General features: G+C 34.7%; 1 protein-coding gene and 1 non-coding gene across 5 annotated transcripts in view; one reads left to right on the forward strand and one right to left on the reverse strand.

Moving 5' to 3' along the window:
• Positions 1 to 16,004, reverse strand: part of SS18 (SS18 subunit of BAF chromatin remodeling complex) — a 96,200-nt gene that overhangs the window by 43,226 nt on the left and 36,970 nt on the right. For all 4 annotated transcript variants that reach the window (XR_009405983.1, XM_059409387.1, XM_059409388.1 and 1 more), the window contains exons 4-5: positions 7,399 to 7,552; positions 3,608 to 3,829 (exon numbers count right to left, since the gene is read on the reverse strand). Coding sequence is in view for 3 of the 4 variants with exons in the window: in XM_059409387.1 (XP_059265370.1) it covers positions 3,608 to 3,829; positions 7,399 to 7,552 (376 nt within the window). In the remaining variant the exon portion in view is untranslated. The remainder of the gene's footprint in view (positions 1 to 3,607; positions 3,830 to 7,398; positions 7,553 to 16,004) is intronic.
• LOC132024013 (U6 spliceosomal RNA) lies at positions 4,169 to 4,275 on the forward strand. Its single transcript, XR_009406134.1, has one exon. It is a non-coding gene; the product is annotated as a U6 spliceosomal RNA (small nuclear RNA).

The following is a 16,004-nucleotide window of genomic DNA, read 5'->3' on the forward strand; positions in this document are numbered from 1 at the left end:
AGATCACAAGCAGGCAGAGAGGCAGGCAGAGAGAGAGGAAGGGAAGCAGGCTCTCTGCTCAGCAGAGAGCCTGATGCGGGGGTCAGTCCCAGGACCCAGGGATCATGACCTGAGCCGAAGGCAGAGGCTTTAACCCACTGAGCCACCCAGACGCCCCCATACTTGTATTTTAATACTAGTATACAATGTGCCTTATTATATTAGAGCTAACAGCATAAATTAACAAACTATTTCTTTTTGCTCTCTGAAACAATCAAAATGATAAATTATAAATGTATATCTATCCTTTGGATTAATTTCAATCAGACTCCTAAATTACAATGACAAGATTTTTCAATTATAATTTTATAAAATTAAATTTACAAAATTACAATTTTCCATTTCAAATTACGACAAATTACTCTTTCCCCCTTAATTTCATTTGCAAAGCTGAGAGAGAAAAAAGGGAACAGGGAGAGGGTAAAAAGAAAGCCACTTTAAAACTTTCTTTCATATTGTAGAATAAGTGCAGTGTTTTGTTTAAAAAACTACTACCACATCATCAGTTAAAGCTCCGAAATACGTTATATAGTTAGTAACTATTAATATAATAATTAAATAATTGCCTTTTAATCATTCCTTTTTAAAACAAAATTAAAATTCTCTGGATTACTTTTTTTCTATTTTTCCTGTCACTTGACAGAAGTTTAGTGTAAGAAATCTCACAAATATTTCTTTTCCTTGACTAATTAACCCCTTTATTAAAAAATCGTAAGTAGCTTTAATTTAACAATTTTTCTAGTATCTCTTGATATAGAGATATGTACTTAGAAATATAGCCAAAATATTTCAATAGCCAAATATTTCAATACTTTGATTTTAACTCAAAGAATAGCTAGTAATATCTCAACAAACATTAAGAAAAACTTTCGAAAGTCAAAATGTTTCTGTTCATAGAATTTTAGTGTTTCCTAAGCATTTCTCAAGGAGGACTATTTAAAGCGTAGTCTCCTCTGGTTTACTTCCACCTATCTATCAAAACAGAAGATTCTGTTTATTTTATTTTGGGGGAGAGGGGCAGAGAGAGAGAGAGAGAGATAGAGAGAGGATCTTAAGGAGACTCCCTTCTGAGCACAGAGCCTAAGAACAGAAAACTTTTAATGTAAAACATGACCTTATTTTTAAAGCTATCTAAGAAAATATTTTTCTAAGATTTATTTTATTTATCTGAGAGCGAGAAAGCACGCATAAAGGTTTGAAGCAGAGAGAAATGCGAGCAGACTCTGTGCTGAGGGCCGAGTCCAGTAGGGGAAGAGGGGGGAATGCCTCGATCTTACAACCCTGATATCAGACCTGAGCTGAAACCAAGAGTCAGAGGCTTTTTAAAAAGCTCAACAAACTGGGCTATTCAGGTGCCCCCAAGAGAATGTTTTACATGAAGTGACTATTAAAACTTTAAATAAAACTCATATTAAAAAAATTTTTTTTTCATCCAATAGATATCATATAATTAACCTATCTTTACAAGGAACTCATAGGATTAAACAGTAAGTACTGCTACAACCTCATAAAACTTTCTTTTTTGGCAACTAATTTTCTTTGGTGTTCTTTATATATGAAATTCCGAAATTTAACTGCAAAGTTTATTTGTCCTGAAGAGATTTTTTAAATACTGAAAAGTTCCCCACTGATTTCCATCCTCTTCTTTCTTGACAATAACTTGTTTCTTTAAATCAGAACCCTATACAGAAAATAGTTTATATGGAAAATGACTATTAAAAAATTCAGATTATGTAAACAAAGCAGAAAGTGCTATATTATAGTAAAAGGAAAAATTGTACATTACAAATAAAAAATGTGATATTTTTTAAAACAGTAAGTTTAGAATAAAATATTCCTATAAACAACCTCAGTTCCTTTCTCCAAAAAATTACTATTTTCTACATACACATTACCATAGGCATAATTTTTGGTTCTTCAAATCTTATGATGTCATATGGACCCATTCTACAGCAACATGCATTCCTGTGCACACCCTACTGTCCATGATAGTTTTGAACTAGTGTACCCTCATTACTGTAGTTGCTGTGAGAATTATTACCAATTTTCTTGCTATCTCTCCTTTTAACCAAACTCTATAAAGAAATATCTGGACTCTCTTCTGACCTGGCACTGACTGGATCTTGCTGTTATTTTGAAACTTTAATTGCCCTAATTAAAAAAAAAAATCTATCATGGGTACTAAACAACTCTGAGGGAAAAAAATGGAGCAAGCACCAGTTTTGTGAATCTACATTGACAATTTTCTACTGTCTCTTTGTTTTCGGTGCATTTCATCAAAATTACAAAAAACTCTGTATTACTCTTTTTTAAGCATTAGAAAATATGATTTTATCAAAAATAATTATCAACAGATTAACCTTAACTACCTTTATCTGGGTGCACTTTAGTTGTTTTTCAAAATCAAAATCTAGAAAATTTTGTTGCATTATCCTCACATTTTGTAATGAAATAGCTTTAGGCTGGCAATATGCCAACTGTTTTAAAGGACAATTAGCAGAACAGAGCGCCACTTACTGGTTTTTAGTTATTATTCACAAGAATACTTAAAGAAGAAACATGACAATAATTTCATTCTCTGAGATTGGTAATAAACTTTAATAGACTTCACCCCATTCTAAGAATAGAAGAATACAGCAGCATCTCCACTGAACACTCTAAAAAACAAATTATGTTAAAATAACCTCTTAATGCTGAAATATAACATCAGAAAATTCATAAAAATCAAGGGAAATTCATAAAAATTAATATATCCTTTATAAGTAAAATAAACCATAGAGTAAAGGTTTTTTAAGGAGTTGAACTTGCAAAGATGAAATTATTATTTTCTCAACTTCCTTGCTCTAAACCAAATGTTTGGTTATTCATTTATTAGCTTAAAAAATTTTTCTTAAAAAACACCCAAGAATCTTAAACTGTCCAAAAGACATAAAGATAAATAAGCTTTAAGAGCTTAATTAAGCAAACTTCTAAATGTAAAAATAAAAAATTATTTTAAGCTAGTTTCAAACTCAATGTTCCTTTTTTATGGATATGATTATGGCTCGCTCAAACTTCTATTTTCATGAATCAGCTACCAACTTGGAAAAAAAAATTTTCTTTTCAAAGACTAACACAGCATTCCAGTCAAAAATGACATCAGGGGTTGGAGCACCTGGGTGGCTCAGTTGGTTCAATGTCTGCCTTTGGCTCAGGTCAGGATCTCAGGGTCCTGAGATGAGGCAGAGTCTGGCTCCTGCTGAGCTGGAAGTCTGCCTGCTCTTCCCTCCTTATCGTGCTCTCCCAAATAAATAAAATATTCTTTAAAAAAAATGAATGACATCAGGGGCACCTAAGTGGCTCAGTCATTTAAGGGTCTAACTTCAGCTGCGGTCATGATCTCAGGGTCCTGGGATCAAGCCCTGCCTGAAGCCCCACTTGGAACCCCGTGTGTGCGGCTCTCTGCCCAACAGGGAGTCTGCTTGTCCCTCTGCTCATGCTCACTCTCAATCTCTCAAATAAATAAAATCTTTAATGAAAAAAAGAAAAAAAAACCTTTAAAAAAAAGAATGACATCAAGCTTATTTACCTTGGTTTGGCTGCATATTCATATTTGGTCTGGGGCCATAGCTTCCTATTGGTTGCCCTTGACTCATCGTCATCTGATTCTGTACTGGCATGCTCTGTGATGATGGCACAGAATGGTTGTAACCTCCCATGGATCCATGGCTACTTGAAGGCATGTTCATGGAACTGTTTGTCATATTGAGTTGATTGGGTCCAGGTCCCTGAATAGGCATATGGTTAGGCCCTTTGAAGAAAAGTGGTCAAAATCAAATACGAAAGTTAATGGTCTATTAAACTTTGTTCTATTAAAAAAGTACTTTAAAAGCTTTTAATCTTTTTGCATACCATAATAATAATACTAAACAATAACTTGAGTATTTAATCAATAGCAAACGAAGTAAATGCTTTCTATGAACGATAGCAAATATAGTGAAGTAGACGCTATTCCCATTTTATAGATTTAAGGAACTGATGCTTTTAGAAGCCAGCAACATTCTGGGGGGGAAAAACAGGAATGATAAAGGAATAGCTTTATAAGAGAGCAAAATGTATAAAAGAGAAGTAATTAAAAGTATACAGTATTGTGCTCGCTTTGGCAGCACATATACTAAAATTGGAACGATACAGAGATGATTAGCATGGCCCCTGCGCAAGGATGACACGCAAATTCATGAAGCGTTCCATATTAAAAAAAAAAAAAAAGAAGTATACAGTATTAGCACATAAATGAATTAACAGATTAATGGGCCCAGAGTAGAGTCTAAAAACACACTAAAATTTCTAATTTTGTAGAAATTAAGTGGTGAAATTAAGTATTAGTAGGCAAAAGAAAGACAATTCAGTATGTAGTGTGACCACTGAGTAGCCATCTGGAAAACAGTCTACCACATTCCTTCTACCTAAAATAGTTCCAGATGAATAAAAAATTAAATACTACAAAAGAAAAAAGAAAAAGGAAAAAAAATCTTAAAGGGGAATTTCAAAAAGGAGAACTTTTTAAAATGATCTTGAAGCAGAAGGGTCTTCTTACATGCCAGAAAACCCAGAGCCCTGAAAGACTGCTAAACTAGACTACATAAAAATAAAAAATTAAATATGACCACGCCAGACCAAATGAAAACAATATAGTAATAGTAAAAAGTGGGAAAAAATTATTAACAAGACCTATCACAGACTGAACTAATTATTTAACATAAAAAATAAGTAAAAGACCACCAGCAATAAAAGAAATGGCAAGGGACATGAATAATCGGTTCATACAAAACTACCAGAGGGACATATATGAGAGGACTGCTTGCTTCACTTATAATAAAAAGGCCAATTAAAACCATGAGACCCTTTTTTCATCTTTCAGATTCCAAAAACCCAAAGTTTTGATCTATGAAGAAAAGTAATTTCAGACACTGTTGAGGTATATAAGTATACAAATAAGTACTATTTTTATGTAGAGCAATTTGGCAATAACTACCACATTTTAAAATGCATGTACCTTTAACACAACAACTGCAGTTCTATAAATATAAGGCCTTTATGTGTACACATGCATGAATGCAAAACTGTGTATGTGTGTTTATTTACTTACTAATATACTTTTATTTTACAAGCATATTCACAAAGCATAATTTTTAATATCAGAAGACTAGAAATAACCTGTATTTCCATCATAAGGAAGTGTTCAAATAAATTAGGAGCATCCATGAGAAAGAATGAAATACAGTCACCCAAAGCATGAGGGAGCTCTTCATGTATTGAGTGGTCTCTCCAAAATGGTCTCTAAGATCTATCTTTAAGAAGGAAAAAATACCATATATAATACTACATGATGTATGTTACCACTTGTGATTTTTTTTTTAAAAGAATAAGACAAAAGAAAAAAGAGTGTTATGCATATGTTCTGGATACAGAGAATATCTCTTGAAGGATAACTAGAACCGATGACTCTCTGGAATGAAGTATCTGGAGGCAGGGGCTATATACCCTTTGGTACCTTTTGACTTTGGTACCACAGGTTTATTATTGTCTAATTTTTTTTTAATCTGTTAAATGTCTTAAAAAAGGAACATGAGATTGTGGTTATTTGACCAAGATCAAGGAGCACATAAGTACCTCTATAACTTAGATTAGAAAATATTAAAACAAAACTTAAATAGGTTATTAAAAGCCTAGATACAAATTCATGTGCATACAAAAGATGGCAAAACTCTATGAAGGAGTATATTAAATAAAGGAAACAAAGTAACTGGACTTCAATTTCTCCTACAACTACGTAGAACTCTTTTATTAGAGAATTGTTTTGGAAGCTCTACAGTGTTCTAGACAACGCAGGTCATCACTAGTTGAAAATCTCTGGTTTATAAAGAATGTAACTACTCCAGATGGCTGTATACAAAAACCCAAATGTCATGTTAACAATAATTACATTGCCATTCAAGTGCTTCTTTGGCCTTAAGCTTTAATTTTACACAGAGAAGTTAAGTCAAAATTCTAATTAACAGTACCACCATAAAAAGTCACAAAACTCTTAACTTGCTAACATGCACTAGCACTACCTTTCTGGTTCAAAAAAACAACAGGTCCTGATGAGTTAAATGTGAATTCAGCAAGAAGCATCCTCCTGACTACAACCTAACAAGTAGTTACATCTTTATTCCCAGCCCCACACAGGGTGTGGGTTGGGGGGAGGGTGGCCATGGATTATGGCAAGCCTCAGAAGGAAACAAGATAGCCACCAAAACAGTGCCAACCTCCTACATGAATCACACATCAGTCTTCTATGAACGAGACTACCTGGCTTCTTTTGCTCCGAGCTCTCGTACTTTACCTCATTTCCTGTACCCATTGTCTCTGAACACCAATGTTACCATCCAACACAATCAGCTATCCTACGGATGCTAATTACTAATTTTAAAAAATGAACTGCGTTGTTATTCTAATTTATTTTCATTATTCCTATTTGTATAATACTTCCTTGGAGTTAATGAAAATAGCCTTTGTTTTTAGAAAGTACAAATATTCTCATAGTAAATGCAGAAAACATCCCACCAAAAATTATGGGTATGGGTTGTAGCTATTGTTACAAAAACAAAATAGTTTAAAGATACTTTTCAGATTAAAAATTCAAACCAGCAAAAGGTAACTAATTAAGCATCCAATGACCTAGAAGAGATTCTAAGTGACTCCAAACTTAAAATGGATAAGTAGTAAAGAGAATATCTCATTATATAAAACATCTGACATTATTTTTCTTCTTTTAAGTCTGCTTTAATATCAATTTGCATATATATTATGCTATAAGCATATGTATTCATAAAAATCTATACGCAGCTTCAATAGTATCAATGAGGAAATACTAAATATATTAGCATTTTACAGATTTTTTTTCTTTTCCCCACGTGTTTTTTTCAGCAATACTGTTTCTGGGACCAATACATTTTTAAGTAAATACAAAACCCAAGGAAATGTTATAGTATCTTTATAATCCATAAAGAAATTTTAATTCTTAAGTCATGGCACAATGTCTTTTTCCAAAAAGCTTCTAAAGCCAGCTGTATTGCATAGTTTCAGACAGACTAAATTTAGCCAGTTCTGTTCATCAGAGGAATGCTGTGTGTCAGCTACATCAAAGCCCAAGGGCAGCCTGATAAACACTGAATACAGGTCACGTAGCTCTGTAGCTAACAAACTCTAAGAGAGCTTGTACTCCGGGGCATTCAAAGCAGTTTTGTCATCAACAATCTAGTATCCCTTGAGCCCCCATGTCGTTTCAGTTGCTAAGCAACTCTGGTGTTAATGTCTTAGAGGAGAAAAACTTACCAGGCATCTGGCCGTTCATCTGGTTCTGCATGTGTGGTGCAGGAGGACCCCCACCTACCATTCCATCTGAAGGCATGTTGTGAGAGCGTGGAGGTGGGGGAGGGCCACTCTGATTCATCCCTCCAGGACCCATAGGCATATTCTGTGTGGGTGGCTGAAAGAAGACAGTTTAGTAAAACAAGAGAAACAGACTAATATATTAAAGATGCATATAACAGTTGCATATATTATTAAACTGAATAGAAACAAAAACAAAAATGCATTTCAACTTATTCTAATGCATTTTAATCATGGACTAATTATTTACATCAAATTTAGTATACCCCAAAACTTATCTTAGTATGAAGATATCATCTGACTGCCTCAAACCAAAAGAACACCACCAATTAAACTATATTTTACTTTAAAAATTCTCAATAGTAAAAATAAATTCTTTAAATTCTTATAGATAAATTCACATTTATCTATATATAAGGATTTTTAATGTGTCCACTGTAGTTAAATTATGTTTTGAAACTTAAGTCTCCTTTCATAATTAATATATTTAGATATATTTACTTTAATATTGGATTTTACCTAGAAAGATGCAATAACAAAAAACTATAAAAAGGACCAGAAGCCCCAAAACGTAATATACTTTGTAATACTGTTCGAGGGGGAAATAAAGTAATTTTGGCAAGGGAATGTTTTAAACCACGAAGACTCAGTTCAGTCCAACATTTTTGTGCCGACGACTCCTATAGATCAGAAACATTACTGATGGCCTCCAAGGGTACAGAGACAGCTGCCTCAAAAGGATGCCTTTGGCAAATTTCCTAATGAAAGTGTGAAGAAAATCACTGACTAACCTTGAGAGTTCACAAAAGGGCGAAAGGAAAAACACAGATACAGGGTGGTCTGCAACACCTGGCTCCCTTCTTAGGGGTATTTTGGTGAAGAAAGCAAATGGTTAGTTGCTTTCCAAATCCCCATTTTTAAGTCTTAGAGGAGAAGGAGCTATATTCTTTACACCTCTATTTCTGCCTTCTTTCTCTATTTCTCCATGTTCTGAAAACATAACATCTACTCCTATAACTTTAGTCATTCTCTTCCTCCCACATTTTTACATGCCTAGTTAGCTAGCATTTCTGTACCATCCAGATTTTGTGAACACAATCCTCTCTGGCACCCTTAACAGATAAACACTATCTTTTAACCATCACATGTGAATACTCAAATCCCAACCATTTAATAATCACTAACATTTATACAAATAACCAAGTTCTATTCTAATAGCAACCACTTAAAATTCATACTCTTAGAGCACCTGAGTGGCTTAGTTGGTTAAATGTCTGCCTTTGGCTCAGGTCATGAACCCAGGGTCCCAGGATTGAGCCCCATGCTGCGTTCCCTGCTCAGCAAGGAGTCTGCTTCTCCCTCTCTCTCTGCTTCTCCCCACAGCTCATGTTCACTCTCTTTAATACATAAACAATAAAATCTTAAAAATAAATAAATAAAACTCAGCGTCTTGGTTTCTTCACTACTAAATCCAGGAAATAATTGCTCTTTTATTAAATATTTCCTCTTTAATTCTCATTTTAAATTTTTTATCCACTTTGGATTCTATAAACAATTAATGACTATTCAGTTTTTTAAAATAAATTACCAAACATCAACTTCCTGTCACATATCTTACTATGAAATGATACTTTACTATCCTTGAAACACAGTGGACTGTGACCCTCTCATTTGAAAATAAAAATCCTTCTAAATTCTTGTCCAAATTTTCTGCTGAAAATTTATGTTCTCACTCTCAAAAGATATCAGTTTCTTCATTTTCTTGTGATGTACTTAATGAAACATCAGTATTCACGACTCCCATGATAATAGAGTAGCTTATATCAAACTAACCATGATAAAAGTTGTAACATCTGGACAAATGTAAAAACTATTTGAAGACACTGAAGAGCAATATAGGCAAGAGAAGCAGGAGAGGCTACAACTCTTAAGAGAAGGGAAGCACCAAAGATCAGCTCCACAATCTCCTTTGCTTCGTCCTTGACTTTGCTGTATTAGAGGAAAAGAGAGCCCAAGCAGAAGTGGCAGCACTACTGGACTGAGAAGAAGACAGAGTTCTGGGCTATCAGAAAGATAGAAACAAAAGAACAAAGTCCCAGAGTGGAAGAATCACAAAAAAGACAAAAATTCAAGAAAACTAGCATAAAACAGCAGTTAAGAGAGTAAAGCGCTGAGTGGAGTATTTCAGCTTCTGCCCAATGCTGGAGAAACAAAGACTGGATGGAGTGTAGTCTCTACCAAGCCAGAAAGGCCTTCAAAAATAACTCTAGCCCTCTGCTGAGACTTCAGAAGGACTCTCCTTAGATTAAGGTCAAAATGGAAATATCAGCCCTAACAAATCTTAGAGTCAACATTCAACACTCAAGGTAATCTAGTGCTTCACCTTCCAAAGGAAAACTTAACTCTCTTTGGAGGAAAATAACACCATGTAGAGCCTCTACAATTGTTCATTCATAAGTCCAGCACTTGATGAAAAATTATAAAGCATTCTAAAAAATAAGAATGAACAGCCAACACTCATTAGGATGGCTATAATAATTTAAGAAAGAAAAAAAACTACAAAAAAGTAACAAGGGCTGGCAAGAATGTGGGGAAAATGGAACTCTTATACATGCTGGCAAGACTGTAAGGCGTGCAGCCACTTTGGAAAACAATTTGGCAGTTCCTCAAAAAGTTAAACATAGAATTACCATATGACAGAGCAATTCCACTTCTAGTATAGACCCAAGAGAACTGAAGATAAGCATTCACACAAAACTTACACAAAAATGTTCACAGCAGTATTAACCATCATAGCCAAAAAACAGAAAAAATTCAGAATGTCCATCAACTGATGAATAAACAAAAATATCCTATAACTGAATATTATTCAGTCATCAAATGAAATGAAGTACTGATACATAATCCAACACAGATTAATCTTTTCTTTTTAAAAATTTTATTTATTTGTGGGGCGCCTGGGTAGCTCAGTGGGTTAAAGCCTCTGCCTTGGGCTCAGGTCATGATCCCAGGGTCCTGGGATGGAGCCCCGCATCGGGCTCTCTGCTCAGCAGGGAGCCTGCTTTCCTTCCTCTCTCTCTGACTTCCTCTCTGCCTACTTGTGATCTGTCTGCTAAATAAATAAATAAAATCTTTTTTTAAAAAATTTTATTTAGGGGCGCCTGGGTGGCTCAGTGGGTTAAGCCGCTGCCTTCGGCTCAGGTCATGATCTCAGGGTCCTGGGATAGAATCCCGCATCGGGCTCTCTGCTCAGCAGGGATCCTGCTTCCTCCTCTCTCTCTCTCTCTCTGCCTGCCTCTCTGCCTACTTGTAATCTCTGTCTGTCAAATAAAATAAATAAAATCTTTTAAAAAAAAAAATTTTATTTATTTGTGAGAGAGAGAGTAAACACGCACAAGCAAGGGGATGGGGCAGAGGGAGAGGGAGAAGCAGGCTCCCCACTGAGCAGGGAGCCCAACATGGGGCTTAATCCCAGGACCCTGAGATCATGACCCAAGCAAAAGGCAGATACTTAACCAACTGAGCCACCCAGGTGCCCCAACAGTTCCCAATTCTATTACGAGGTCTCCAAATTCTGATACCAAAACCTAACGAGCACATTATTAGAAAATCTACAAGCCAAACTTTCTCAAGAACATAGACACAAGGGCGCCTGGGTGGCTCAGTGGGTTAAGCCGCTGCCTTTGGCTCAGGTCATGATCTCAGGGTCCTGGGATCGAGTCCCGCATCGGGCTCTCTGCTCAGCAGGGAGCCTGCTTCCTCCCCTCTCTCTCTCTGCTTGCCTCTCTGCCTGCCTACTTGTGATCGCTCTCTGTAAAATAAATAAATAAAAATCTTAAAAAAAAAAAAAAGAACATAGACACAAAAACACAAACAAAATTTTAGCAAACTGAATCCAGACTATATTAAAAAGATGATGCATTGTATAACCATACAACCAAAGATGTTAATTCTAAGAATGAGAACTGGTATGACTTTTGGAAAGCAATCACTGTAATTCACCAAACTACCAAAATAAAATCCACATAATATCTCAATATACAAAGGAAAAGTATTTGACAAAATTTAACACCTACTCATAATACAAACGTTTAAAAATTTAGAGATAAATCCTTAATCTAATAAATCTAATTTATAAAAAAACTTACAGCTAATAACATCTTACTGATAAAATATTGGACTCTTTTTCCTTGCTTTCAGAAATAAGACAAGAATATCCATTAACACCATATCTATTTATCATAATAAATAAACCCATAGACAAATCAATAGTATTAAGAATGGAAATAAAACACAAAAGTAAAAAAAAAAAAAAGAAGATTGGAAAAGATACATAACTGTCATTATTCACGTATGACATGATTGAATGCACAGAATACCAAGAGAATCTATAAAAAATTATTTGAATAAGGTAACTGGATAGAAGATTAATATATAAAAATCAACTGTATTTCTATATATTTTCAAAAAATAACTAAAAAGTGAACTTTTAAAAATAAGAGTATATATAATCGCATAAAAAATGAATAACTAGAAATAAATCTAATAAGATGTGCAATACTTCTACATTGCAACGCCGTTGAAAGAAATGAGAATTTACTAAATGGAGGGATATACCATTTTTATTGACTGAAGATACCAGTTTCCCTAATGCTGACCTAAAAATTCCATGAAATCACAGTCAAAATCCCAGCAGGCTTTTTGAAGAAAATTCACAAGGTGATTCTAAAATTCATACAGAAATGCAGAAGAATTAGAATAGCCAGGACATTCTTGAAGAAAAAAACAAAAAACAACAACAAAAAAACCACCATTGCTCCATAATTGACATGTTGCTGGTGCAAAGATAGAGACCAACAGAACAGAAGTAAGAAACAGATCCACACATAGAGTCACCTTCCTTAAAACAACCTGTATTCAATGGGTAAAAATAGTATTTCCAACAAATGGTACTGTATCAATTGAATATTACGTGAACAAAAATGAACCTTGACTGCTAGACTCAGATCATTCACAAATTTAATTTGCAATGGATAATGGATAAAAACTTTTAGAAGAAAATACAAGCATATTTTCATGAACTTGATATAACAAACTATTTTTGAAACAACATACAGAAAGAAAAACATGATCATGGACTTCATTTCAATTAGAAACTGTTCATATAAAGATGTTCAGATAAATATATAAAGAGAATAAAAACAATTTTCAAAACTAGAGAAAACAGTACAGTGAAGAAAACAATTAACAAAACTAAAAAGCAACTTACGGAATGGGAGAAGATATTTGCAAATGACATATCTGGTAAAGAATTACTGTCCAAAATACGTAAAGAACTTATAAATAAAACTGAACACCCAAGAACAAATAATCTAATTAAAAAATGGGCAGAAGACATGAACAGACATTTCTCCAAAGGAGATATACGGATGGTAAACAGACACATGAAAAGATGTTCAACATCACTCATCATCAGGGAAATACAAATCAAAACCATAATCTCACACCTGTCAGAATGGCTAAAATCAACAACACAAGAAACAATAGGAGTTGGAAAGGATGTGGGAAAAAAGATACCCTCTTGTACTACTGGTGGGAATGCAAACTAATACAGCCATTGTGGAAAACAGTATGGAAGTTGCTCAAAAAGTTATAATACAACTACCCTAACGATCCAGCAATCACACTACTGGGTATTTACCCAAAGAATACAAAAACACGAAATCAAATGCTGCTATACACATACATCCTGATGTTTATAGCAGCACTATTTGCAACAGTCAAGATCTGGAAGCAGCCCAAGTGTCCACTGATGAATGGCTGAAGATTCGTGTGTGTGTGTGTGTGTGTGTGTGTGTGTGTGATGGAATATTACAGAGATGGATGTATAATAATGGAATATTACAGAGATGTAATATAATATACTAGAGAGCATTAATGCTAAGGAAGATAAGTCAGAGAGAAAAATACCATATGATTTCACTCGTATGTGGAATTTAAGAAACAAAACAAATGAGCAAGGGAGAAAAAGAGAGCGAGAGAGAAAGACGAACCAAGAAATAGACTCTTAAATAAAGGGAACACACTGATGGCTACCAGAGGCGAGATAGGTAGGGGAATGGGTTAAATAGGTGACAGGGATTAAGGAGAGAACTTGTAATGAGGACTGGGTATTATACGGAACTGTGGAATCACACTGTACACCTGAAACTAATGTAATACTGGATGTTAAATGGGATTAAAATAAAAGCTTAAAAATGGTAGAAAATATTACATAGGCAACAAGAGATTTATATCTAGAATGTATAAAGAACTCCTACAAATCAATAAAAAAAAGACAACCCAATGTAAAAATGGACAGAAACAGGGTGCCAGAAATCTTTTGATCTGTATCTATATCTTAACTGTAGTGGTGCTTACACAGATTTGTCAAAATTCATCTGTCTATACAATTAAAATAAGTGAATCTTATTTTATGCGAATTATACCTCAAATGACACTCCTTCAAGAAAGCCTTCCAGGACTATCAGAATCATGGGCACCATTATCTCCTGTGTCCTAGGTGCCCTTTCTTCATAGCACCTGCCACAACTGTCATTTAAAATGTTTGTGTAAAGGGGGTGCCAGGGTGTTTTGGTCTGTTAAGCATCTGCCTTCCATTTGCCTTTGGCTCAGGTCATGATTCCAGGGTCCTGGGATGGAGCCCTCCATCAGGCTCCCTGCTCAGCAGGGAGTCCGCTCCGTCCTCTGCCCCTCCCCTGACTAGTTCTGTCCATCTCTTTCTCTCTTGCTAGCTCTCTCAAATAAATAAATAAAATCTTTAAAAGAAATAGAGGTACTCAACCAACAGTCACTAAATGAAAAAATTATTTTGAAATATAAGCAGCACTTCAAATTCAATTAGGGACCGATATTTTTGTGACAGCTTTTGTGTTCTTTATTGTCAAAACTGCTTATACTCTATACTCCACATCCCCATTTAGAAGTCTATCGGACATCTCAAACTTGAAATCTAAAAACACTGAATCCGGGACATCTCCACCACCACCCCCTACCCAAATCCCTTTACCCGGCAGTCAGTTGATGGCAATTCCATCATTCTAGTTGCTCTCTGAAAATCACAGCATCATCCCTTCCATGTTTCTTATTCTTATCCTCTGCCTCCAACATTCAATTTTCAGCATATCCTTTAGACTCTACCTTTAAAATATACCTATAATTTGACCACTTTTTCCACCTCCTCCTCCTTCCATGCTGATACAAACCACCATCATGCCTCTCATGTTGATTACCTGCAATAGCCTCCTAACTGGATTCCCTGCTTCTATCCATGCTCCTCTATAATATATTTTCCACATGGTTATCAGAACAAGCTTACTGTCAGTTCACTCTTCTGTTCAGAATCCTCCAAGAGCTTCCAATTTCAAGGTAAAACTAAAGTCCCTAAAATAGCTTGCAAGATAGGATTTGTCCACACAACTCCCTTGCCTTATTCAGTTCTAGCCACAAACTTCATGTTGTTCCTTGAACAAGTTAGGAACAGACCTTTCCACTGCTTGTTTCCTCTGCCTAAAACATTCTTCTTCAAGTCTTTGCTCAATTGTCACCTTCTCAATGAAGTCCTCCAAACCACTCTACTTCATACTGCAAACTCCGTCCCCAACATGCAGCACTAATACATCTCTCCCTGCTGTTTTCCTTTTCCACAGTTCTTATCATATTTTAATAAGCTATACGATTTAATCATTTATTATACCTGCCTTGTTTGCTAGAATGTAAAACCCAAGAGAGCAGGAATATTCATCTGCTTTGGTAACTGATGTTCCAAAAAGTACCTATTGCCTGACATAGAGCTGGCACTTAATATTTAATAAATAAATGAACTCTCAAACTTAAATGATTTAGTATAAAAATAAAAATAATTCTGACTATAAAATTATCTTCAATGTTCCTTTAAAATATAAAAATATCACTGTAAAATATAATTTTTAGTTTAATAATAACCCTTCCTGTGTAATATCATTTGTGTAACTGTCATTAATACAGTTCCCCACAAGGAGGCACTAAAATGACACATAGGAGATGTAAAAACTTTTATGCAAAACAAAATATATATATATATATGTATGTATATACATACATACATATATATATATATGAATGGCACTCCCAAAAGCTGACAGATGACCAATACATACACAAATGAAAGAGTCAACCAAGAATGGATCCAAAAGCATCATCATTACATTTGCCTTACTTCTTAGACCTATTGTCTTGCCAAAAATGAGTTCCATACACATCTGAAACAGTTCAGAAAGATCTTGATTCCTCACTAATTCCACCAGAAATGTTAGGATGCCATCATGGGTAGCCTTGAACTGATGAACTTACCAAATGATTTTGTCAATTTAATAATCTTAAAAAATAATAATCTCATCAGCTGTGTCATCTTCTCCCTAAGCTAATATATAATTTAGTCCTACTATATAAAACCTGACCAGTTGAATTTCTATAACTAGTAACATTTATACCTATTTTCACAGCATGAT

This window comes from Mustela nigripes, chromosome 8, assembly GCF_022355385.1.
Source record: "Mustela nigripes isolate SB6536 chromosome 8, MUSNIG.SB6536, whole genome shotgun sequence".
Classification (NCBI taxonomy): Eukaryota; Metazoa; Chordata; class Mammalia; order Carnivora; family Mustelidae; genus Mustela; species Mustela nigripes.